At 44.7% G+C, this 27,630-nt stretch overlaps 1 protein-coding gene across 1 annotated transcript in view; it reads right to left on the reverse strand.

Moving 5' to 3' along the window:
* The window catches only part of GLI2 (GLI family zinc finger 2), a 189,334-nt gene that overhangs the window by 34,290 nt on the left and 127,414 nt on the right, over positions 1 to 27,630 (reverse strand). The window contains exons 4-5 of the mRNA XM_058840548.1: positions 7,348 to 7,550; positions 5,506 to 5,697 (exon numbers count right to left, since the gene is read on the reverse strand). Of these exons, the coding sequence (XP_058696531.1) occupies positions 5,506 to 5,697; positions 7,348 to 7,550 (395 nt within the window). The remainder of the gene's footprint in view (positions 1 to 5,505; positions 5,698 to 7,347; positions 7,551 to 27,630) is intronic.

Below are 27,630 nucleotides of genomic sequence, written 5' to 3' on the forward strand. Positions count from 1 at the left end.
TCTCCTGAGGTGTATGTGTTTAAATATCTGATTTCTAAACTAGCAGGAATTCAAGACTGAGTTTTTGAGTGACACTGCCAGCATCTGCCAAACGTCCCAGCCCAGTCCTCCAGACAGCTTAGAGCTGGGAGGAACGTCACGATTTCTTTGCTGGAAGGAAAGAGTATCTTTGGCACTTTCCTGTAGTGCCCATGAATTATCACATCCACAAGGTGCTCACAAACTGGGATACTCCTCACAAATTTAGATTAATCTACAATAGGTCAGTGATGACCAAATGGTCAGCTCTTGCACGTGGCAGCTTGTGGACCAACTCCAGTGCCTGATCCCAGTTCCCAAGGGCAGGATCAGACCCCAACTTGTCTGGGAGGTGGGAGTGTCTGTTCTGGCTACTTCTGTGGCTGTGGGCTATCAGAAGGATTCTACAAGAGATGTTTTCTTCTGGTGGGAGAATTCAGACCTTATGTCACACTAGGAATAGTGGCAGCAAAGCCCTCCTAAAAGGAGGCACTCAGTAAGAGCTCCTTCAAGGCTTCTTCAGGGTAAGGAAATCTCAGGCAACTCTTTACAGACAAACATGTTGCTGTGATCTCGACAGCACAGGATCATCAGAGGAATCTGCACCCTAACAGATGAGCATGTAAGGCACATGGGCTGCAGATGGCTCACACCCTGCCTGCCCCCCTCCTGCCTCGCTGAAACTCAGCCAGAGCCACTGCTTCCCCTGCATCCCCTGGCCAAGCCCCAGGAAAAATACCGTGTTATCAAAATGCTCCCTCTTCCTCCCCACTCACCAAGAAAACTCCATCCAAAGCGTACAGAAATACCCCCCTACTCCCATCATCAAATTAAAACCAAAGGCCCTGTAAAAACACAGGATGGTCCCATAATCGATAAGCGGCAATAAACTACAAACACTCTTCGTGTAACCAATTCCTTATTCCCCTCTCTCCTTCTGCAGAGGCAACACACTTCTTTTTTAGATTGCAACAGATGCTGGACATTTGTTCTGGCACCAGACACTGTCCTGGGACCCTTCTTTCTTCTCTCCCCTGGCTGATCAACTTTGTAGTTCAAGGAATACTAATGCTTTCCTCAAATCCTTGCTGAAAGACAAGGCTGCATTCTTTTACTCCCAATCCACAAGGTAACTGTTTTGTCGACCCAACTTGCATATGTAAATTGAATTCTTTAGAAACCAGAGTGCAGCAGGATTCCAGACACAGCACTTATGGGGTGCTCTGGGACTTCTTCTCTCTTCTGCACATATTTTTCTGGGGAGGAAAACAGCACTGCTGGCTAGAAATGGGTGGGAAATTGTTTCCCATTCTCTGAACCTTTTCTGAGATTTCAGCAAGTTTCCATTCTATGCTGGGACAAAGAAAACAACAACAAAAATAGGTCTTTGAGAGTTTTTAAGGAAGCGACTACAGAGCGCACCATCTGCCCAGGGTAGCCAAGAGTTAGCTAGCTTGGGAAGTCATCTGTGATCCAGCACACCCAGCCTGCAAACCCAGGGCTGCTGTTCCTCCAGCCCCAGGGGAAGTACTTCCTTCCTAGGTCACCATGAGGCTTGGCTCTCTGCTTTTATCCTGATGGGGCAGTTGCTCCATGTGAACCTGCTGGAGAGAGTCCTAAGCTCACCTCTCGGGGCCACGTGCCTGCCGACTGCAGTCACCACCCGGCTGCACTGACAGCCCTGCTCCTTACCCTGCTGGCTATTAAATCATTTCCTTCAAGGAGAAAGGCTCCAACAACACTGAAACAGGCTGGTGAAGCTGAATCACTGTTTGATTTGGAGAAATAAAAGTCCCACTTAATGATTTGCCCACATCCCAGGCAACTATGCCAGCTGCTGGCCTGCTGGCTATGCTGCGCTGAACAAAGCCTTTTCCCACTTAAACTGCTGATTGTGAATCAAGACATTTGCGACTACCTGGCACCAGGCAGCAAAAAACAGGGCAGGGATCTCCCTCTGGCTCCAGAACTGGACAAAATGCAATGACAGCACTGTAGGATCATCCCTGCTATTGTAGCTGTTGCACAAACACATCTGTATAGCCTTCCTGACATGAGGGACTACCTTGGACCTAACCTGCACTCAAGATGGTTTTTTCCTATTCCCATACTGAGCATGCACAACCCAATCACACTCTCAAAGCTGTGCAAAGTGATGGATTTAAAGATGATCTTTGATTTCCACCCTGGCCATAAGAATCTTATTCCAAAGATCTGGATCTTGTTCCTGAAGCTGCCACTACTCCACTCACTGATCTCCTTTTTCTTTGTGGTCTCCCGTGATGAAATAGCTTTGCTCTTTACAGCACTTTGAGATCTGCTGGTGTATATCTGCTGGATATACAGGACTATAACAGCAGCAGCATTGAGTCAGTGTGGCTAGACTCCTCTTGAGAGAAAATGGCTCCTCCTGAAGGGCTGAGTGTAATCACAGGAAACCCTGTGCCTACGGGAAAAGCAGCTGGAAAGTGGTAGCCTTCTCCAGGGTCACTGTGTTCCCCACCAGTCTTTCCTGCCCCAGGGATGCTCCTGCACAACCACTCTGTCACCTAGAATAGCCCACCATGTAGCACTACTAAAAAAGAAATGCAAAAGATTGTTTCGATCTGGTGAATAGAACCTGTAGATAGTCTTAAACGTACCCCATCAGCAATGCTGTGATATTGGAAAGTGATTAACTTTTGATTTGAAAGTATAGACTTTCCATAAAATGAGATAAAGCCTGGATTCAAATTCCACTCTTGGATTTTGAGTCCCTGTTTGGATGAGGAAATGGAACAGGAGAACTAACTGAAGGGCTGTTTAGTCTCCACTGGAACTGGCCTGAACACCACAGCAGTCTGGTACATAAAACTTAAATCTGGTCTACTTTAGTGCTTTAACTACTTCTAGCTACACACTGAAAACCCAGCAGAGATGCAGCTCTGGGCAGCCCAGTTCAGTCACCATGTGAACACTCAGCAGACCTGGCACAGTGCTGGCACCAACAAGCTCCAGCCAACATTTATATCCTATTACTTTTCCTGACCTTAGACATGTGATGGAGTGAAAAACACTGAAAAAAACATGAAGGCACTGAGAAATTCTCCAGGAAATGCAATTACAGGAACTAGAAAGGTGCAGGCATGTCTCTGTGGAAGAACTACCATACTCAGTGTCCACAGTTCCCGTGGCCCAACCTGCAGATGTTTAGAAGTGATGTGACACTGAATAGGCCAGATTTAATATATGCTTATCTCCTGCTCTTCCTTTTGCAAGTGCCAGTGTTATCACAGATGAATGATGGCGCTGCATGTGGTTTAACAAGAGCTACCTGCATTTTCAGCAAACTAATTCTCGTAAAGTTTCTATGTTCCCGGGCTCCCTGGGAAGAAGAGGTCTCTTTGACAGATGCAGTGAGGTGGTGACTCACCGAGGGTTTATGCGTGCTACTGATATTCTTGTCTCAGAAAAACACCATAAGAGGATGCTTTATTAAATTATCTGTTCAACTATTTACTTAGGCCCTGCTGATTTAAATGTTTGAAATAACTTTCTAAAAAGAGAAAGAGACACTGTCTCCTCACCCAGCATTTCAGAGCCATCCATTTCACTCTCTCCCTTAATAATGTGCAATTCTCTCTTTTCCTGGGTGATGGATAAACCCAGGCACGTGGACCAGAGACTGGTACGGGACTGGTGCTCCTTTATGCATTCTTAAAAAGTAGTGTCTCGTGTCACATTCTCGTAATGTTTGAAAGTTTCCATCTCATGCGGAACACGTGAAGGCCCAGAAAAGGCTTTCCAGTTAATCACCAACAAAGCTTTTCCAAAAGATCACAATAAATGCTTGGTGAACCCTGGCTCTGCAGTGAATCATGGTTACGAGCTTGGCTGTGTGAAACTGAGACCTGTGATACATGATTCTCTGTAGAGTTGTTTTCAGGAGAAGGCAAACAGTTTGAGAATCTTCTGCCAAGGGGAGTATCATAGTATCTCGGATAAAGATTGATCTTCAGCAAACCAAGGGATGAGCATTTTGGTGTGCTGGGAGCCAGCCTGTACCACCATGAGAACAGTTGTTTGCTTCCCTCACTGGTTGTTTATCTGGCACTTCAGTGAGGCAATGCTGGTCAGAGATGGACTAATAAGGAGGCAAGGAGGAAGGAGTCTTGTTCATGAGCCCGAGGAGAACTTGGAAGGACTTGTTTGCACCCATCTGCTATAACCACAGGCATTAACCCTTGGGAGAGAAGACAGAGCAGTCTTACTGACCAGCTGCTTTGTAGCAGAGAAGCCTGAGATATATTTTGGGTGTTAGAGTGCAGGATGGTACCAAGGAGTATGTGCTCTCTCTCAGACTGGGATCCCAGTTCCAAATTAATCTAGGACTTGGCAGCACAAAATGAGTGTTCAGGTAAAACTTCCACAGCAGCCACAGATGAGAAACTGTTTTTCCATTAGAAGTATCTGTAGACTTCCATCAGTGAACAGTCAGAACAGCTTTTATAATTTTAAACCAGTCACTTTATGAAGCAGCAAGACCATAAAGTCTTTAATCTTAAAAGCTCAACAACAGAAACTTTGAAGCGATAATGAAACGATGCAGATCTCCACTCCAAAATTTACAATGGTCCACAGGCAAATCCAAAGACATCCCAGGAAACAGATGCTGAATCTGAAAGTTGAACTGAGACTTCTCCCTTTTGCAGCAGAAACAATCCCCAGACTGCCCTCTTTAGTATCTGTACAACCCCAGTTCTTGAAAGATGTAGCATGAAGTGAAAGACATTTCTAACAGCTCTAAAAATCATTTGGACCTCATATATGCTTCCAGGTAGATTCTTCCCAGGGCAGCAGTCAGCCCACAGGGGTGACTCAGCACCACAGTGCCAAACATGATTCTATTTCTTCTTCATTTAGCCAGAAATGAGACCTTTCTGGGTTTATAACACCCAGTACTATCACAAATACCACATTCCTGCTTTATTTCCTTGAACAAAATACTATTATATTCTTTCCACTGTGTCTCCCCATTCAGATATTGTCTCTCCTTGTGGACATGAGAGGTCCCAACCAAGATGAGGAGTCCACTGTGCCTAGCACAGCTTTGTATGTACATAGCCTTCACCCCAGACACCAAGCAGGGAAAACATGGGGTGGGATGGGGAGCTAGAGATGAAGCTGGTCCCCAGACACACTCTGGTCACCCATGGTCAATGCAGCAAGACAGCAGGAATGCCCAGCTTGCTGGACCAGCCCATCGCCTACCCATGCTGCAGCCATGCCATCATCCCTAAGAGACCAAGATGTACATGTTTTAAGTTATATATATTTTATGTATTTCTATGGAAGGAAGTGATCTTTTAAGCCAAAAATTGAAGTGCAGCACCCAAAGGTTCCAGCAGGACAGAGTGACCACACATATCAACCTCCACCTGGAGGGCAGTCCCATCCATCTATCCCAAAATTTCAGCTGTGCCAGGAAGAATCCAAGCTGCTACTCACCATCAACGGGGCTGAGGTAATCGTGGAGGTGGGCTGTGCTGGCTGCTCCCCCGCCCTGCATCAGGAGGTCCCCATAGGGGTTTGGGTGGCCGGCCATCAGCGTCATTTGGTGGTAATAGTCAGCAGGGTTGGCTCCCGGTGGTGGCGGGGGCAGCCCGAAGAGGCCTCGTTCCTTCAGGTGCTCATGAGCCACTGTTGGAGCCGCAGGCGAGGAAAGAAACATGGGGAGAAGGTTCCCAGCGCAGTGTTAGACCTCAGAGCTGACGTTGGAGGCCCCGTCTCCCCCCACGCCCCCCGCCAGCCCCAGCCGCACGGCTCCGTGTAGGGCGCGCGTGACGTGCGCTTGGGCGTGCTTCTGTGGACAAAGGAGACCAGGCTGGGGCCTCTGCATTCCTCCATTTCCGCAAATTTATAAACAATCTCTCGTTCCCCCTTCTAATAATCCTCCCGTTCGGACGCAGCCAGCACCCCTGGGAGGGGGGGAAAGGGCCCAGGCTGCCGACAGCAGTAACCCTGTCAGCATTAACATCCCTGCCTATTAGGAAGGAAAGACAAATGCAGCCCAGTTCCCGATAGCAGCGTGAGGAAATTAAAGCCAAGGTCTAATGCATAGAGCTAGGTTTAGTGTCTGGCAGCATAAAACCATTTTGGCTGCCAAAGCCAATTACACTCACTTTCTCCCAGCTGTAATTTTTCAAACCTGCCTCCCCACCCGCTTGCCCCATTAACTTATTTACCACCACCTTAAACAAGGGGGGAAAAAAAAGGAAAAAAAAGGAGGAAAAGAAAAGCAACCCAAAACACAATGCCTTTCTTCCACAGCAAACAATGAAACTGGTTTTGGAAGTAGAGGACAGGGCAGAACACACACACACACAAGCCATCAGGCCTCTCTCTGGCGGGTGCCTGAGAGTTTGGATGACGTTTTAGGGGGAGGGAAGAAGAAGACATATGCATGTCCCCATCACTATAGTGATGTTGTTTTAGCCATACAAGATAGTTTTATGCTGCCAGACACTAATCCAGGGGCCTTGCTGCTCTCTGGTGCACTTCGCAGTGTTGAAGGGCTGCTGGCCCCTGCAGCAGCCTGGGAGCCGAGGGATGTTGGGGCTTGCTGGACATGCAGAGACCAGGACCCCAGATATTCCCAGGGCACTGAGCCAGCCACCCACAACTCTTCTGACAAAGTAAGGCATGACTTTCACCTTGCCAGGTGGAAGCACTATTGTGCATTTTCCCCTTTCCCTGTTGGATGGCTTCTTCCCCAGCTCCCCAACATGGGGTCTGATAGGCTCAGAGCATCCAGCACCCAACTTCCCACACATCCTCACCTTCCCTGAAGGCTGCTGCAGGGCAGCTCAGGAGTAGGGAGGAAGAAATGATGGCCCCTCGCCTTCACTCAGGAGTGACGCTGACCCAGACACAAAGGCAAAAAGGGGATAACCTAGCTGGCATTTTCTCCTCTCCAACATCAGTCTCAGCCAGGCCAGGCAGCCAGAACAACTGTGACCCTCTCTAGGGAAAGCTGGGTCCCAGCACAGACATAAGAACAGGGAAGCTCCCAAAAGAGCACTGCAGAAAGGAACATACTTAAAGCAAAATATTTATAATATGATCCAGCAGCAATAGCTATTCTCACGCTCTGCTTTCTCAGTGCAATGATGCAAAACAAATGTGTAGTTAAAGGGGAAAAAAAAAAAAACAACAAAAAGAAAAGGAGACAGCTCTCCCACTTCAGAGAGCAGCTGTGGAGTCTTTGCAGCTGTAAATCCCTGGGTTTTAGGGAATTTCAGTCCTGGTGAGCTACAAAATTGCTGCAGTTCCAGTAGCACAGTGTCTTACCGTCGGCGGGACTGAGGCCCCTGGCAGCAGAGATGACGGAGAGCGTGGGGCTGCTGTGCACAGAGCGGAGGTAGTGCTCCATGTGGGGTGCCACGTAGGGGTGTGGCGGGCTGAAGGGTGACTCGCCAGGCCCAGCAGGGTGCGGAGACAGGCGGATGAGGGAGATGTCGGAGATGACGGGGCTGCCGCTCAGAGGAGGAGGCCTGGGAAGGAAAACAAGAGACACACCATCACTCACAGCCACCCAGAGCAGGCACAACTGCTTGTCACCCTTCTCTGTCTTGCCTCACCACCTCTACCTCCACAAGAGAGGAGTTCAAGCACATAGTGGGACAATCCTCTCCCCTTGGCATACGCAGAGTCTGAAGTTCCCAAGCTTCCTGTGGACATGCACCAGTATTGCACTAAATATGTATTTGTGCAAGAAGGCTCACCCCAACTGGGCTGCTGTGGGAAGGGGCACAAGATGCTTTAGGCAGTGTCTGTACATAGAGGAGGCATGGAACACACGCTGTGCTAGAGATCCCACCCCATCTCCTCGCACAGGAGTCTGGACACACAATGATATCTGAGGCAAACCTGAGGTTTTGCAAGCTCCTCACTGCCCCTGGATATCCAGATGTTTAGTGCTGACACGTGCAGAAAGCCCTTTGACAGGGCAGTCTGTGCAAGGATGGAAATGTTGCAAGGAGAACTTATGTGATCTTGAGCTGTGCTTTCCTCAGCCCAGCATGAGTGGCTTGGCCCGTGCCGGGGCAGCAGCCCCACCTCCTGCGTCCATCATGGCCAGCACAAACCTCCTTGACAGGCTGGTGGTACGGTTCAGAGGGCAAAAGTTCATGGGAGGTTTTACTGCATGCTTTCTGGGGGCCGCCTCTCTTAAATCCCTCAGATCTTCCTCAGGCCAAGTGCCACCTGAGAAAAAAGTCAGTAAATCCTGAGGGATTCCACAGGTAACGAAAAAAAGTCACATGCATGTTTCAGTGCTTAAGCAGTTTTTTGAAGGGTGAACAAGGATGGAAGAGAAAGTCTGCAGACTTCTCCCAGACACGTGCCCTACTCTACCCTTCAGCCTCTCGGACAAACCACAGAGCGTACAAAGGAGAGAAAGCTACTCACCCTCACCTGAGAAGCAGAAAATCTGAGCTAGACACCAAAGGAGGGAGAGCTGTCATTGGGCAAAACAAAAGAGCAAAATCTGCTTTGTATTAGCTCTCTCTGTAGTCACAGACTGCTGGAAGCTGAGCTGGTATTGACACACAGGTCACAGCAGGGACAGCATTCGTCCCTGACTGGGTGCTCCGGCAAAGCTGAGGGAGATGGATGTGCACCCCATGGGGCTGCACCCTGAGCACAGAAGACAACAGGGATTTGCAGGTCAGGGATCTGGGACGTGGGCTGATCTAAGGGAGGGTACTACAAAGGCCCTTCACTGAGACTATCCAAATATGCCATTAGTGAGCGCATGTAAGATCTGTCTCTCCATACACAGACAACCACAAACACGATGGTCTGAGCAGTTTCAACATGCCACCAGCACCTCAGGATCTCAGTCCCACCCTGCCTTATCAACATTTCAGGTGCATTTTAATTTATGTGTAATACTTGCATATCAACAAAACCACACAGAAATGTAATATAACCTTTGCAGACTTATTCAGCAGTTTAACGAGCGTGTTTGTCTTTGTTTGATCTTCTGTGTGTTTCTCTGTCTTTCTGATAAATTAGTAAACCTTGTGGCTTTTTGAACACTTTCTGCTGATGGGTAGTAAATTAAATGCTTTCTGAAATATTTATAGTTCAAAGTACTTTTCTGTAGCAATACACTCTGTGGCTTGGTGGTGTGAAAGACCCAGGCAGTGAAAACCCATCACACATAAAGGCTCTGTGGAGATGCACAGCCACCAAAACAGGTGGCTTACCAGACCCAGGTTGGGGTTTTGCCAGAGGAACACCCACAAGCATCAACCCTGTTTTCTTTCATGACACTGAAAGACAAACTGATGATGGCATGGCTATTTCAGACCTCATAACCTCCCCACCTGTGTTGCCATGGCCTTCCATTACCAAAATTATGGGGTGACCAAAGTCACTCTCTGGTGCCTCTCGCCATGACGTCAGCCGTGGCGGCGGCAGGCTCAGGAAGCTGCAGCTGAGGCCGCTGGGGCTGGTTTCTGTCGAGGCTGCTAATAAAGGCATCCGAGCACGGAGCCGACCAATTTATTTCTACCGGGGAGGAGGGAGAAGTGAATCAAAGTCTCTGTTCCAGATTTAGTTTCAATTCATTTCTAATAATCTCCACCGCCTCATCTGGAAAAAATGAAACAGGATTAAAAAAAATGATGTCATTAAGAAAACATCTGACTAATTTTTCTTCTGACGAAGACTTAATATAAGTGAGGGGCGATGTAAATTAAAAGCAGCCCCAATCTTCCCTGGGCCACAGAGCCTGCCTTAATACATAAGCCATGAAAGAAGTTTTCTTACATATACAATAAGTTCCCTCTTTCATCAGTACTCACAGCTTCTCCCAAAAGGGTTGTGAACTTCTTTGATGCAGTCCTGGAACTATGTATTACCAGGTTTACGAGCCTTTGGAGCCTCTGCTGATCAAACTGTGAGGCCGACATCTAAAATGCATATAACAATATGAAGGGTTTGCTGTTCATTTTCTCTGTGCTAAATTAGGCAGAAATGCTGGAGTCCCTCAGAATAGGAAAACTCCACCCTGAACAAAGAGGTAACACTGGGAAAAAGATCAAGAATTTCCCCAAAATGCATGCAGCTGGAAACACAGCTGGTGTTTGAACATGAGGTTGGCCCTGTGCACAAAGACTGGGCTAGAGAACAGGCAGCTCCTTATGGCTCTGCTTAAAGCCTGCCCTTGCTCACTGGTCCGTCTGTGGACTAGGACAGCCATACTCCCATCAAGGTCTGGCTCCTGTGAGCCCTCCCAGGCAGGGATCACCTTTCACTGTCATACACCTACAATTCTAGCAAAACAACATCCCACAGTGAAGCGTGTCGCAAAATAACGTGGCTGCCTACTAGGAACAACTCACTCAGCCAGGGGCATCCTCTGCTCCTAACTTCCCAAAGGTTTGATTCTTTCCCCCACTTTTTTCCCATTTGCATTATTTCTGACTTCATCCCACACTGAGCCATTACATTGCATTGGCATTACAACTACACAGAGAGAGGCAGCTGTATCCTCACAGGTCTGCTCCATGCAGAGGAGAGCCATCACATGCCTCTTTGGAGGCAGTGGATGAGAGATGAAGCAGTGCTGGGAGAAGGCAGCTCTGTCCCCATGTCCAGCTCACATCCAGGGCACCCAGGGCTCTCACTGCCCATGCCCCAGACCCTGCAGTGGGACAGCCTTCAGCTCGGTCTGGTGAACCAGCCCGCAGTAAAACCATGGTGCCAGAGCTGTGTTCTTCAGCCTGTCCATAGAGCTCCCTGTCCAGACCTCTTCTATCCATGTCTCTCCCCGCTTCTTTCCTGGATCCCCCAGACAGCATGAGGAAAACACCCCACTATGTGAGAGAGAGCTCCTGACTTTACTGAATGCAATGCTGTAAAAATGTTGCTGTCTGCAGTGGGATGAGGGATTTCACCTGACCACATATATATCTGGATAAAGTGGGATTCTGGTTTTCAAATAGGCTAAGGGAATTGGGTGTCCAAACGCCATTAAATTTAATGTGAGCCAGGGGCCTGTTTTCCCTGCGGCTCCAGCGAGAAGCTCAGGCTCTATAATTAATGCTCAGGACTTGTAGAGCAATTTGCATATCTGACGAAGCACGTGAGCCTGGTGTCATTTCCTCCCCCACCCAGGAGTGGCTTTTCCTTTGCTGCTCTTTAGCAGAGGGAGACACTGAGGTGTGGGAGACATTACCTGATTTCACCTAAGGGCCCCATGGCCTCATGGTGATGGTCAGTGCATACAAGCTCCTAAAGGCTTTACAGAGCAGGTCTTTCAGCAGTGCAGTGGATGATCTCTGGGAGAGCAGAAATCCTGACACAATTTACCTGGCTTTAGCCTCCTACAGAGCAGAACTGTGGGGCAGCGATAACATGTGACAGCAGAGGAACACAATCAGCAAAAGGAGGGATACCAGCATCTGAGACATGACACACTGCCTGTGGGACACTGGGAGACTTCTGGTGGTTTGCCAGGAGCTGGTCACTCTCTAACAGTCCTTCACTGGGGAAAAGAGATCTGCTTAATTTTCTTGGCTCTTGGGTTTTGCTGAAAGGAGTGACAGCTCATCTGAAGCTCTGCAGTCTCATCCCAAAGTCTGGGAGAAGGAGCTGGCAGTTTCCTTTGAAAACCAAGGCAAAGAAACCTCAGGCCACAGTTTTCAGTGAGGCAGAGCATCATTCTCCTGTGTGTGCCTTGGAGCCTGGCAAGTGCTTGTCTTTGATGCTGCTGCTGGATGCAGTGCTGAGAAAGAACCCTTGTGGTCCCACTGCAGAGGAGCAGCATCCTCTCTAAGGAACTGGGCTGGGCTCCTGGGAAGGGAAAACCTCAAGAACTGGCAAAACCAGTGCTGGCTGCTATGAAAAGGGCCTTGGGGTAACTTTTTCCCGCTCTCCCTCAGTGGACATGCATCAGCAATCCTAAAATCTCATGTGGCGGAGATGAGGCAACATCCTGCCACTGCTGTGAGTCTGCAGCCTCTACAAGGGGCACTCAGCAATAAATGCAACGGTTAAAGAAGTTGCACATTTCTGAAATAATCTCCATCAGTTAAACAAACCCCAGAAAAATGCGGACAATTACCAAGCACTAATGTTCCATGACTAGTCTAAATTAATACTTATGTGACAAATAAATTCATTCTGCAGAAAACAACGGGCTGAATACTTTTCCATATGCTTAATGGAATATGGACACTTGAAGGCAATTGTTTAGCTCTACAATAAAGAAATGTATAGCTGCTAAACAGACATAAAGGCAAGGAACAGAACTACTCATGGGGAGGGGTACCATACCCTGGTAGTTTTGCTATTAAAAACCCCAAACTTTTAAAGCCAACAATCCTTTTTAAACCCCACATAAAACCCCTTTTGTTTTGTTTTACATAAAACTTCCTAGCCTGTTTTTCCAAGTTCTGTGTACCCAGAACACCACCTTTGTCTGAAGGAGATGGAGGAAAGCCATATAGATGACTGAAAAATGGAGTGCTCTCATGGCAGACACTATATGGATGGGATGCCAAAGCTGTATTCAACAGGAAACCTAAAGTGCCCCAGGATTCATGCTAAATGATTCAGTCTAAACAGCTCTCACCAGCCCCTCAGCTTCACCTCTGTTTATTTCTGATTTAAAGTCCCTTACAACAGGAAGGGCGAGAGGTCGCAACAGTTGTGCAGTACCCTGAGGATCAAACCCCTTGAGGTCCCTCAAAACAAGGTAAATTCCAGAGGTCAAACCTGGGCCACGACTATCATATTCACATGGCATTTGATCATTCACAAAGATTTCCCTCCCTGCTGTTTTTTCAGCTTGGAGAGCAGAGGATGTTCGTCAGGAGTGGCGCAGGGCAGCCTGGTCGTGAGGCGATGGGGAATCACTCGTGCTCCCCAGCTCACCCAGCACTGCAATAAGCTGATAATTACCCAGTGAAGTGACCTGATGATCGAATATAAGACTATCAACTTGGAGAGCCAGCCTACGTGTCCCTCTACAAAGAAATCGAGATGGGGACTCAAGAGATATCACTGCTAACTCCCAGCCCCTGCTCCATCGGGATGCACAGCACAAGTAATATTTTTTTCCCCTGTATCTTCTCAGCTCTAAAATAAGGTTAATATTTTTTTTTCATACTCACAAAGATGACTATAGAGAAAATCAGAGCTACCATCGCTAATTCAGCAATTAATGCATTCACTTAAAAGATGTTACAGAGATTGTGAATCTTAACAAAAATTGTTACAGCTTTTCTGCAGAAATTTAATGGGTGTGTTTCATTTCAGTTCATATTTTCTCTTTTCCCCTCAAATCTGTCTTTGAGCAAAAAAGGAAGCATAAAAAATAATAATAAAAAATACTTATTAAAAATATCTATGAAAAAAGATACTTTTATCAACAAGGGTAAGTTCTCATTAGATGGTTTTATGGATGGAATTGGTAAATTCAGCATTGCAACAAGACTGTACGACAGCACTAGATGCTTTTCTAAAATATGGGCTTTAAGTGCACTGCAAAGTTTGGAGCTCTAATAGTACGAAATAGTAATTTCTCCCAGTGTAGAAATTAAAGAGTGGAATCCTATGGCCAGTGTTGCAGGTGTCAGACCAGATAACTGTGGCAATTCCATTGGAACTGAACAGATCAAAATCTCTGAATATAAAATCCCTTTTTTGTGAATTTGTGGTTTGGGCAGTGCTTTGAGAAGGATTTAGGTAGACACTATGAAAATCCCACTCCACATCCATTGGCAATGGCAGTTGTCATGCCTAAGGTCTAATCTTGTGCTACTGAAATCAAAGAAAACTCAGCCACCAATGGGAGGAGCAACAAGAACAGGTCTCCAACACAACTCTTACGTTTCTCATCTACACAGTATCATAATCTAAGGCAGGTACAATTTCTTGCACGATTTTTTCCTATCCCTTAGACTTAATGCTACTTCTAGCATATGAGTAATTTAAAATACTTGCTCCAGGTAAGAACAAGATAATTTTTTTTGTTACAAAAGCAGAAAAAAACAGTGGCAAACATCTTTCATTCTCCCTTTTGAAAGACAATTCCATATTCAAAGATATCTGAATTCAATGCTATATTTAAAATATCTAAACAAATCAAACAACCTATTTTATTTCATCTGATTTTCACCTGATTTTTTAATAATGAAATCAAAAGTACTTTGGTTTAGGGCTTGAAACTTTTCATCTAAGTTCCACTATAAGTTAATAATGTTTTTAAGCTCACAGGTTGTTGGCAGCCTCAGTGGGGACAGGGGGAACGTTTGGACCGAGCCAAGTTGGGAGCCTGAGCACAGGAATTGGTTCTCAGATTAAAAACTCTTCTGACCACATATGGCTTCTCATTGCATTTGTGCTGCATTTTCCACAAGGGTCTAGCATTGGCTGACATTTGTAGCCACAACTGCAACACAACAACAATAACAATATTTGCTTTCAAAATGGAACAAAACCGCAAATTTTTTTAAGTAAGGTTGCCCTCCATTATACAACACACAAAGAAGCAAGACATCAAAGGTAGAAATTAGGGTTGATACAGGACCTTCAAACCCAAATCAAATTAGTGTCTTAGGGAGAGACCTTTGATTTAAGCTTAATAGTGATTTTTTTCTCGGATTGTTTTATACTTAATCAGCCACACAACCCACTGTGCAGACATATGTTCCCAAAGCACATCAAAGCAAGTAAACATTCTGTTTCAGATCCTAATATCTTTTTTTTTTAATCCAATTATCTTACTTACATGATCTTTTAATTTAAGTTCTGAAAGCCCACCTTTTCATACAAGCTTTCCTTTAGGAATGGAGGTAGAAGGATGACCAGCTCAGTTCTTATGAGATACTTGCCAAAAAAACTGCACAACTAATAAATCAAAGCACAGCAGATGAGGCTCTAAGATAGTTTCTTGAGAGATTAATGATGAAAGCCTTCAGAGAAGAAGCATAGTTTAAGAAGGGGAACTTCAAGGAAAGTAGCTGAGGGGGAGAGAAGGAAGAAAAGTGAGAGAAAAGGCACGCAGGAAAGCATGGATAGAACTGCAGGAACCAGTGGAAGGAAGCAAACCTAAGGAGCAATGCAAACCTGGAGGCATGTGAGCTTCAGATTGAAACTACTGGGCATGAGAACTTGACTCCAATAGTCACAAATTTTGAGAGCTGGGGTGTCAAAATGCTGCAGGGTCAGGGTGGGGAGGGGATAAAGGCTGGGCAGTGGCATGGCTGATTGAAGGAGCAAGCCAAGTGGGAATCGGTGGGGAAAAATATGGGGAGAGGTGTAGATGCAGACCAGATCCTGATGACAGAGCTGAGGGAGATCCAAGAGGAGTCAACACTGGTGTGGGGATGTGGGAAATGGGTGTTACAGAGATGTGTCGGATGTGACACAGCCATTTCTCTGCATGTCTGTTTTCCCTTGGGACACATGTTGAGGATATTAGCACTTTCAAGTGAATACTTTGCTTGTAGCTGTGAAGACATTGGGCTTGGAAAAACAAATGGAAGTGCATGTTTGTGGGGAAGAAATTTGAGTTTTTGAATCCCTTCCCAGTGTCTTCTTCCTATGCTACTTTTGGGTGGAGGCTTCTCTCCCTTAAAAGGTTGTAACATTCAAGTGCTACACAAGGGTTTAGCATTTAAAAGACAATTGCTATACTACTTTGGAAAAGTCTGTTTCCATGTTATGCCAGCACTAACCCACTGAGGAGAAAGACAGTGGCAGAAACACCACAGCAATGGAGCTCATGGAAGAGTCAGGCAAACCACAGAAAATGCTTATTCATTCATTACACTTTAAATCTGCCTTGGCTCCATACCTGTCATATCCCAGAAAAGCAAAAAAAGACCATTCCTCTTCATCATGACTGTAATACAATCAACTGGCTGCAGCATTACTCTAACCAACGTTAACTAACAGAGTCTGTGTCTGACATCTATAATTTCATGTTAACAAATTAGGTAGACTCCTGCATTTCCTGGTACCTTGAATGCCCAAGAAGCTCATAACTTTTCTTTATATGCAAAATGTCAGGGAAAGGGCAAACAATGTTATGCCAGAAGACCATAGCCAAATCACTTGGTTGGAATGTGCTGTAAATCACAGAGTGAATGGAAAATGAATCTTTGTTCCAGGACAACGACTTCCAGCATTAATGTTTCTGCTAATATGCTCTTTTTCTGTTGGGAACGTCCTCTTCCCATAATCCAAGGTCCTACAACTTAAAACCTATAGCTAAACAAGACACCCAAAGAAGGAAAACCTACATCCAATTAATTACAAAACTCTGAAATGTCCTGCTTCTCTTTTCTAAAGTACAGGGGGAAACCATTGGTGTTCAAGCCTTAGAAAGATGACACACTCGCCCTAAGCAGCAGTAAGTTGTTGTAACTAACTGGAAGTAACCAAACCCCATAGTTTACAAAGGGGAATATAACAAAATGGAACAGGTACAGCACAGATCTCTACAAAGCCTTTCCAGACACAGCAGACAGAGGAGCTCCATCAGTACATAAAGGTGATTGTGATAGCTGTGCAGAAATACATCTCACACACACACAGACACATGCCAGACACTCTGCTGGTGTGCTGTGTGTGTACCTGCCTCTGGTGCATCAGAGCACAAAGGAGTAAGAGACATGCCTTCCCATAATAACAAAGCTTTTGGTTGGGGCTCCCTGGGTTTTCTGCAGGAATTAATTTTACTGGCATTTGACACATTTTAAACAGCAACAGCACTCACAGTAACCTCCAAAGGGAAATATTCCTGAACAATATATAATAAATACATTGATTTCTAATAATAACCATCTGCCCTAAATCTTTTTGCTGACAGGTTTAGTTGGACCAAAGGCCCTTTTCACATCTACTTCATGACAGTTCCTATCACTACATAAAGACTTTGAAGTGCCCTAACGTGCAGTAAAATGCGAGATAACCTACCAAACTGTCAATATTTCTTCACTTCTAAAAGGAAATGCTAATGGCACTCAAAGAGCTCAAGATGTAATGTAAGATCTGATCCAGCAGACTGGCTGATCTAACCAGCCTTTGCTTTGCAATGAGCATGCTGAAAAGCAAGCAATTATATGGTGAAGAGCAGAACTAGGTAAAAGTTTTTCACTGATGTGACTGTAGGGAATAAACCCTTTTTATTCCAAACAAGCATTTCTTTTGAAGTATCTGGAGTTTTCTGTACAAAATAAGAGAATTAACAATAAATCAGCACTTCAACTTTAATTTCTTCTTTTTAACCTATCACTTCTTTTTTTTCTATTTGTTTTTTTAACAGTAGAAAGAAAATGAACATGCATGAGACATATTTTATATTTTTTTTTAAATCTGGACAGCATCCTGTTAGGGTTAAATATCTCATAGGGAAAAGTTGAAAACAAATAATTCAGAGAAAGCAGAGTCTCTCTGCAATTGCCTGTAACAGACAACTGGCTTTTCTCTACCAGCTCTAGCCTGCAATGTAAGACTGAGAAAGGCTCTAAAGCAGGAGAAAGTAAAAGCAATAAACAGAAGCCCAGTCCTATGGTAAAATCCCAGCACTGCTCACTGCACCGTACAACTTGAACATACTTCAAAGGAGCCAGGATGCTTCCCCCACCCCCCAAATCAACATCTCATGGTAAGAAAAGATGAGGTGTTTCATATCTCATCTGCCACGTAACCACCCAAAAAACCTTCCCTGCAGAACTGCTTTGCTCCCAGATCCGTTGGTATCATTGACTACAGCTGCTCTCCTATTCTTTCAGTTTTTCAACGACGTAGGAAAAATAACACATTTATCAAGGAAGGAATAGGGATCTGATGTTCCCCAGCTGTTTACTCCTGAAAGTTTACACTAGTGCTTTTCAACCTGTGGTTTGCAAAACCCTTGGGAAACACTAAAAACTCCTTTAGGGCTGTGAAAGACAAAAAAAAAAAATCTCTGCAAGCCTCTTGCTATTCAGGCCAAATTCACTATACTATGTTTAACAACTCTGCTTGAAATTTTTTAGGGAGGCCACAGACCATAATAGCTTGAAATAGCTTGAAAATCCTCACTAATCCTGTGCGTCCCAAAATCAGTAAAAATTACATCCAAAACATTCTCAGAGTAATCCCTGATGACCGCCCCAATACATCCTACACCCACCAACACCAGCTGGTGCAGGAGCAGGCACATGTGATTTGGGGAACTTTGCTACACTGGTGCAGAGGTAACCCCATCTCCTGTGTCTGCTGTGTACCTACAGCAATACCTCCTTCCCAACACCATGCAACGGGAGACCTGTGGGCCTCATCTTTCATTCTCTTATCTCATGCAGCTATTCCTTATGCAGACACATTTCTGTATACAAATCCCATTATACTTGACCCTCAGTTCACCCTGTTTCCATTACAACGCTGTAGACTCAACCAGACTTGCTCCAGTGCCAACTCTGTGCTGTCATTCCTTGCGCAGAGTGGTAATAAAGAAATCACTGTTTTAAGCTGACAAAGAACAGATTTCTTACTAAGTAAACACTGATGTTTTGGTAGGGAAATTAAGTTATAAAATTGTGTCTACAAAGGGAGACCATACAGATGGAGTTTGTTAAGAGACAGCAATACAGTCAACAGTGGTTAATTCAATTGCCTGCTACTTATCAGATTTTTTTTTTGAAAAGGCTTATCCAGCTTTTGTAAATGCAAATGCAGGAAAGCATTTCAAAGAGCCGTTGTCATTGTAGCTGGAGAGTGATGTACACATGCACACAGCCTTTCCAGGCCAAGGAACCCGGCCCTGCATATCTGCTTTGGCTGTTTTGGTGTCCAGCGGTCTGGTGCTCACCAGCCTGGCAGCACAGGAGGCCTGGGCACAGACAGCTCATCACCATGCCACTACCCTCCAGTGGCTTCTGCCCTTAGGGCTGTGCCATGGCCTCACTTCTCCTGGCCACTGCTCTCACCTGCCTCTCTGTCTGCATGGGGCCTCACATCAATATCAGATACCCCAGACTTTCCTTCAACTCAGGTTAAGACTGGGCACTAAGCTCAGCTGGGTAAAAGTAGGAAGTTCAGTACCTCCAGTCCTCAGCTGACCCTTAAGTTATGCCAACCCGACCTTAAATGTCACATCTAATACCCAAAAGCACCAAGCTGATGCCAAGTCACAGAAGCTGTTTCTCTCCTAAATACTCCAAAGGCAGAGGCACAGCCAATCCCTTCCAAGGAACTGCAGCTGGGTTTGGGGTGCTGCCTGAAAAACAGGGGTTTTTTTCAGCATCTGTTCTGGCAGAGGCCCCCAGACATCCTCCTCACACAAACAGCTCTGGTGCTTCTTGTACTACTGATCCAGGGACAGAAGCAGGAGGATCCTCATCACTCCACAATCTCAAAAATCACCCTTTGTGCATCTCACCAGACAGCTTATGTGCTATTTAAGTGGTGAGAGGGATGAGACCCCCAGCCCTGTTTGTGCACACTCAAACTATGCAGAGCCAAGGAAGAGATGGCTGGATGGGCAACTGCAGGTGCTCAACTCACAGGTTACAGCCACTGCTTTCCACAACAGCAACCAGACTCTTGAGATGGTCATCTACGTAGTGTGAACACAACCTCAGTGCAATGGGAACAATTTAAAATGACCAGAGAGTTGTGGAGGGGTTTTCTTGAATGTTTTATCAAGAAGGATAGAGAACATGATTTATCTTTTGCATAGGATAAAGTTCACTATGGGATTCAGCATGTAGCATGATGTAAAGTCTCAGGCAAGCCAAAAGGTGTTAACATCGTGTGCCCTTTAAGTGAGGCAATTAGTCAGTAAAACAAGATGTGCTTAGGTTGGAACTATGTAAATACACTCATTTTACTAACATAAGGCAAAAATCTAAAAAAGAGATATTGCTGGGCAATTAAGTCACCAAGTATTGGTTATATTTAAAATTCAAGAGAAGGGATATTAAACATACTCAAATTTTAATGAAAACATTCACATCAGTATTATTAATTCAGCACAAAATGTTATTTAAACATTTCTCTCTGGTTTTGGAAAAGGCAAACACAGGGCCATTGTACTGTGGTCTGGAAATGAGAAATCAGAACTTCTCAGGTGCAGTGGATTTCTTTACTCATTTTAGACAACTCAGTAGCAAAAAAACCAAGCTTAGCAATCATAGTTGTGCTGAAATCCCAGTAGTGGGCTTTTCCATGTGGTAGAAGCTTTTGAAAGTCCTATCAGTCATTTTTTTGCACCATCTAGTATCACTTGCACCTCAAGCTGATTTCAGTGGGGTATAAGCTCTTACATACCTCCATTGCAGGAAAAGGCTGTAGACAGGATGTTGATAAGAAATTCTCCTGTCTTGGAGTTTACTTTGAAAATAGAACTTAAGATCCTGCACTTTGCATGTTTTGGGGTTTTTTATTTAGCTGTACCACCTGCTTGATTTGTTTAAATAAGCAAAAGATGTAACAGGTGAAAATAATGTGGATTTAAAAAATATTTTATGGTTTAAGTAATCTAAAGTATTAGTAGTAAACAAGGAAATTCAACTATCTGGATCCAGACTGCCAATATATACAATTCTATTTGTGCATGTCACATCACATGAAAGCTGTTCATAATCTAATGGCAATATAATTACTCTTACCCAGAATGCACTACACATTTGGTACTATGTGCCTACTATAGAAGAGCTTCTAGCCAATGAAAAAAAGGTACAAGAATGCACAGGCCATGTTCTAAGGTCACTCATGAGTATCTGAGGGACAGAGCAAGTGCAAGAAGTTTTAAGAGCCTGTTGGTAGGGGATAAACTTTTAATTACAAAAGTCCCACATGAAAGCTCTCGTTCTCCTGTTCAGTGAAGGAAGACAAAAGTTTGACAAGTCAAAAATTAATAACAAATGCAGCTTGTGCTGTTGTACCCATAGATTTTTACAGGCATATTCGTCAAGCTCTTGTAACACCTCCCAAGATGCCAGATTGCTGGGCTGCACCATGTCTACCTTCAGCCTCCAAGAACAGCTTCTAAAAGTCTACAATTCCATTCTAATCAAAGATTTCCTCCTGGACACCACTGGCTCTTTCAACTGAATCTCACATGTGATTGGGGAGTGCAGACCATGGTGCACTGTAGGCCAGGAGATTACCTTCAGCCCAGCTTTTACCCAGTGAGGATGGTTAGCAGGAGAGGGAGACTACATTGAGACCTTGCACTGCTAAGGAAGACACCACACACACACCACATGTACACACAAATCCTTACTGCACTGCAAGTTCATAGATCGCAGCAATTTTACTGGTGAATGTGTGAACCACAAAATTGCCCTGCCTGGGAGAAAAGCACCAATGAACACAGAGCTGGAAGGGTTGGGTTTATGAAACACAAAGTAATGAAGTCAATCACAGAAACCAGATCCTGGAAAAAGTCCAGTTTGGCAACGTAGTCAAAAATCAAATGAAGGGATAGGAAACCACTGCATCCAGTGCACAATCTGCCACTCTTCAGTGCAAGGCATCTTAAAGAATCTTCTGTCCCTCAATTTGTGCCATTTACTCACTGAGTCACCCTGGGAAAGGTCACTGACTCTGCTGCACCAGAGTAACATACCTGAAGCAGTGTGACATCTACACAGAAATCAAGCCCAAATCTCTGCTCAACATCCATCCTTATCAGAAACAGTCACATAATTCACCAGAAATGCAAACCCTGCTCTGCAGAGATCAAGCAAGGAAGAAAACAGGTTGACAGAATCCTGAGCTTCAGCAGCACATCAGGACGTGAAGGGAAAGAAGTTACAGGTCACAGAGCTCCTACCTTCTTCACATTTGGCAGAGGCTGTCTCTTAAACAAACAAACAAACAAATGACTCTTTGAAGAGATTCTTATTCTTGTGGTAACACTCATCCGGGCACTGACAGGATTCAAACCAGACGTGGTCGAGAGAAGTCTGGAGTCATACCAGGTTTAGATCTCGCATACCAAGAGAGGTCAAGACCTAGCCAAGCCTTGAGCAGACAATCCCAGGACATGGATGAAGTGTGGGAGAATGCCTTTCCCTCCAACTCACTAGGCAAGGCCATGTGATGATGCTTTGGTGAGGATTTTAAAGTGGTTTTCATTTTTTCCCACTAAAGCCCAAAAGTCCAGTGTACTTGTCCTCTGTAAAGATCCTCTGGAGCCCTTAAAAGACATGACTTCTAAAATATCTAAGCTGGCTCAATTCCATTTTAGTCTCTTACATTCTGGTCATCTCATGTCCAGAGTGAGTGTTTGAATTTCTCTGACCTAGCCTGAAAAGTGGTTTGGTTATGTGTTTCTGTACAATTTCTTTTCCAAAGTGGATAGAAATCTATTTGATTTTGGAAATCTACTATTTTGTCAAGTGAATGAAGTGCTTTGGGTTCCGCTGACACTTGTTTCACTATGACTATTCCTCTGTTTAGAGACTTCTATAGGAAATAATATACAAACAGGTAGTAACTATTGAAGCATTAAAACGTGCTGGATAGAACTTTACAGATATTTCACTGTCCATAGCAATACTTCTTACAGAGAATCAGTTGGGCTGGAGGACTAGGAAAAAAGAGAAAAATAGAAGTAACTTCTATATCATTTCTCTCCTGGGAACCAACTGCAAAATCCTTCCAGCTGGTCTACAGAAAATAGAATTATTCACCCTGACCTGATCCTTACAATATACCAACTCTCATGCTGTACCCTGGCCCCGAAAGATGTCATCACAAAATGTGTGCCTTGTTATCAGGATGAAACAGCAGCAGAGGCCTCATTTCAGAGGCCAGAGAACTGAAAACATCATTGGTTCGTTAAAGGTCTTTTCAAACCAACATGACCAACACAGTCTGACCTGCGTGGTTATCAGTTACTCAGAGCAGCACCTCAAACACTATTAATTCCTTGAAAATTTGGTCTTCCTAGGAAGCAGACACTGAGATATTTACCCTAATGCAGCTGTAAGCTTGAAACTTTCCTATTTTTAATGTATTAATCACACTCTGGTAGACTTCCTCTACCAATGGTACTTTGGGATGTGTGGCTACTCTCTGGGATCTTAAGAGGCTTTCAGATGAAGCATTCAATCAGCAGGTACCATGTCCAGCAGCTGATTTGCAAATCTAAAGCCCTGTAAGTAGCTCCATAACAAAGCTAGGAAAGCCTCTTGTGAAGGGGCAAGAGGAGGAGAGGAATAAGACAAATTCTTTTCCAGGATGCTTTCACAGGATCAAACCAAAAATGTCTCAAGGTCCCTTACAAGATTTAAGAACACACATTTATTTCTCTGAGAGACTTAAACTCAAAAAGTTGAATGTGACTGCATTTCATACAGCCCCAACATATCTTTTCAGTCTTGCCTGACTGCACCCAGGTGCTGTTATAAGTGACTTTGGCTTGTGTGCAGAGAAGGGAGAGGTGTAAGACAGAGATAAAATGAGTTGTGCAGGTAGAAATACCTCTGCAGTGAGGAGGCTCCACCTGTGCAAAAGAAACACTGGCACACCACTGCAGCTAGAGAAAGGGCAAGAGGTAGTGATGGAGCCTAATTCTCACATTTAATCTAACAGCATGTGCTCAGCAGCAAGGTAACCATGGTACAGGTCTTTCTGCTACCCAGGGTGTGGAAAAGGACAGCTCCTACCATGCTCTAAGGTATCCCTCCACTCCAACAAGTATCTGCTTTAAAAAAATCATCAAAAGGCTCACATTCTCCTGGTTCACTATCAGCTACCACGATCAATTATATCAAAACCCAACCCCATACACACCAATAAAGCAAGAGCAAGGAATGCAGTAAACTTGCTCATGAAGTGGAGCCTGGCCAACTGATATCATCTAAACCTTGAATATGTTTTTTCCACAGCACATCCTCCCATGAGATTTACCATGTGCATGCTTCTACAGCAGAAAGAAGACAGGGTAGAAAACATCCCCATTGATTCTGCAGGAGCTGCATGGCCTGGGCATGCACACTAGGCTCCAAGTATGCACAAGCTGCCTCATTAACATGTCTGTGTTTCTTAACTCCACTCCAGCCACTTTATGAATTTTTAGGTACTTAACTCCTTTACTAGAAATGGCTTTAGCGTCCCAAGTTTCAACAGAGATTGGAGTACTTTGACCTTAAATAGGATCCAGCCTGTTTGAAAAACCCATTGAGCCTTTGCATTACCAACACTTGACAAGCCAGCCCTAAGAGTCAACACTATTTTGAAACCCACAACACCCACTTTCAAATGCTGTTAGCCAGACCCAGTACATTGGGATTTATGATCTGAAGTAACACAGGCACTTTTAAAAGTTTGACCCTTGAGAAATGCTCTAAATTTTAGCTGTTAGCTGACTATTTAATATCAATGGTAAAACATAAAAGAACAGGAATCAAGAGTCTCCAAGGCAGAAAATTGTGTAAAATCACAAATTCTCAAAATGGTCTGGCACACAGAAGAAAAACATACTTATGTGGTTTAGTGTCAGAGCCAGGGATCTAGAAAGCCTGCTAAAACACACGCACTCCCGTGGGAGCAATGTGCAGATCTGAGATTTGCCAGAGTAACAGCACCCAGTTCTGCCCTTTGGTTTGTGCAGATGTGTCTGCACGGTGTCAGCTGCACGCAGAGTATCCAGATCCACAGTTTTGCCAAACTGGGTCCTTTTCTCATTGTTACTTTTTTTTTTTTTTTTAACTTTCCCCCCAGCCATCTGGGTGGTCCAAGAATCAGACCCAAAAATACCTAGGATCCCTTGAACCACATGTTCTAATCCCAGCAGAACTGACTCAGTCCTTCATCCATCCAGGGTAAATTGACTTCCCTGCTCTTTGCTGCGTGGGGGGAACTTTTGGATGAGATTTGAAAATTTCCTCTCTGTATGGACATTAAAAATCCTACATTTTTCTTCCAGTATCACAAGCCAGCATTCCTGCCATCAGTTTTTATCTCTCAGCACCCTGTGTAATTTGCTCCCCATAGCCACTGGTAGCTGGGAATCCAGATTAACCAACACCTGAAAAGTGATGTGCCGCAGGCTTCATTCCACAAGCCAATGGGATGGATGCGTTCTGTCCATTTATCTTCACACGCACTGGAAGGATTTCAGAGAAACACAGTGAAAATGAGGAGGCTGAGTGGATTGATATTTGACTATACGCTCCAGGCTGCAGCCTGGCCAGTTCATTAGAGCAGGGAGGAGGATATGACAACATGCAGCAAATATCTGGAGGGACGTGTTACACAAGGAGTTGTGCTAGCAGCAGGAGGGTGAAATTCAGGGAGAGAAAAAAAGGACGGTGGATCAGAAAGCTGAACTGCATGGAGAGCTTGATACACTGAGAAAGGATTTGCTACAGGGTAGAGTAAAAGTTCAACCCAGAGATACAAGACCAGGAGGTACAAGAGGGAACCCACAGACACCTGTGCAGTACAAGAGAAAGTGCTACAGAGGAGCAGAACACTGCAACAGGTCTCAGCATCTCTTGTCTTCATGACCGCAAGAGGCTGGTGAGGTGAAATACCATCTAGAGAGGTGATTTATTTGGGATTACAAAAAAGAAGAGGCCAGGAAGGGCAGTGCTCCCCATTTAGCTGAGAGAAAACTTGAGAAACAAATTCAGAACACTGGAGTTTAAAAGGGCAGGAAGTTGGCACTGAACATTTATCCATTTTCACAGATGCTGAAAGCAGTGGAGAATGGGCAATCCTATTGAGATAGCTTCTGAAAGACATGCACTCCCTGTTTAGAAACTCTTTAGAAAGCAGCAGGAGAAGAGAGTTCAAATAAATTTTTTTCCTAAAGCACAAGCTTAACAGCGGATAAGGTGGAAGCATGAAGTCACTTTTAATCTACTATAAAGTGAGGTAAGCAAAGGGATTATCACTTAAGACTCACTGACATGAAGCTCTGAGAATGACATTTAAAAGCAATGGTGGATTACAGAGTGACATCATATTAAATGAACACATGCCAGAGGTTTACATAAAAGACCTCAAAGATCATGCTTTTGTTCTCAGTACTAAAACCTCTTAGCCACTTTTACACTTCTGGCGGTGATTAGGCTAAATTAGAGGTGCTGTTTTTCACAGCACCAGCAACTCGGTGGCCCAGATCTTCACTAAGTGTGAACCCAGGCCCTGCACTCCAGCCCAATGCCACAGCGTTCAGCAACTGGAGATCCAGCCCAAATGTTTCCAAACCCAATCTGCATTTCATTGCATGATTTAGTGAGTCTGAAACCACCCCCCTTCAGGTCCCTCTGGATTTCAGGTTTCAGTTATTCAAAGTACTCTGAAGGCTATTTAACTAAACACACATGACAAAACTATCCAGAAGTTAAAGAACAGCACAGATGTGTAAATCTCTCTCATAATTGAGAATATGCTTGAAAATTTTTAACCAGATTCAAAAGCGAAAGCTGTGGGTGTTTGTATTTCACTGGTTTGGTTTTGTTTGTCTGTTTGCTTTTTTGTTTGTTTTGGTTTGGTTTGTTTTTTTTTTTTTTTCAGAATAATTTAAGAGACTGGAAAAGCTTACAGAAACATACTAGCCCTGATCAGTGTTTTGGATTACACCTTCCCCATTTTCTGAAGACCTGATCAGCCTGTCCTCCCGCTGAGGCCAGATGTCAGGCATGTACCTTCTCAGTTTCTGCACAGGCAGGTAGCGCTACGTACCTCTTCCCTGGTGACTGAAAACATGCTACAAGATCAACCTTGGAACCCAAAGGAGTCTTTTTTTTAGCTCTCAAGATATCAAAAGGGTGAGTATTACTGTGACAACATTTTAGAGATGAGGAAAATAAAGCACAGATGGAATTAAAGTAATTTTTTCAGCTCCCAGAACACAACATGGGAAGCCCAGCATTTCATCTGTGGTCTCCTGGAGATTGATCAAGTGACCATCAAGTATTAATCCTGGAATTGACAGTCCCCCAAATCACCTCTTGTAGGTCACCAAAGAGCCACCTAAAAGCAACAGACTCCTCTAATTACAGACCAGGGTGAGGTTTGAACCAGCCTTCTGGAGGGGACCAGTCCCTCCAAACCGTTGAAAACTTACACATTCTGATTTTCTTAAATAAATAAAAGAAGCATGTGGGAAAGAAGGGGACAAAATAAATTGGATGTGGGAGCCCCCAAACCTGCTTCCCAAATGAGCAATGTATCTATTTGGTGAAAGTCGTAAAACTTTGCAAAACACATAAGAAGGCCTCTCTGAGCAGCTGTTTGCTTTGACTCCGGAGGGAGCTCGCTCTGTCTCCTAAGCAGCACAGTACCATCAATCACGACCTGCCAAAGATTTTCTACTCCAGTAGCAAAGCAAATATGAAAACACAGGTTTTATTGGTATGTGCGTCCTGCGGCTCAGCCGAGCGGCATCCTTGCTGCAGGAATGACCATCACCAGGGGTCCCATCCTGAATGGCGTGACGGGATCCCAGCTGCAGCCCTGGGGGAGCAGTGCCCCATGGAGGATAACTGAAGGCACTCTGTGCATGCCTGATAATGCACAAAGGCAGCTTCAAGAGCACGCACTGCAAATGGCTCCTCTCCTCCACAGAGTCATGAATTCCCCTGGATGGAAGGGATGGCG

The sequence above is a fragment of the Poecile atricapillus genome, chromosome 5 (genome assembly GCF_030490865.1).
Source record: "Poecile atricapillus isolate bPoeAtr1 chromosome 5, bPoeAtr1.hap1, whole genome shotgun sequence".
NCBI classification, from domain to species: Eukaryota; Metazoa; Chordata; class Aves; order Passeriformes; family Paridae; genus Poecile; species Poecile atricapillus.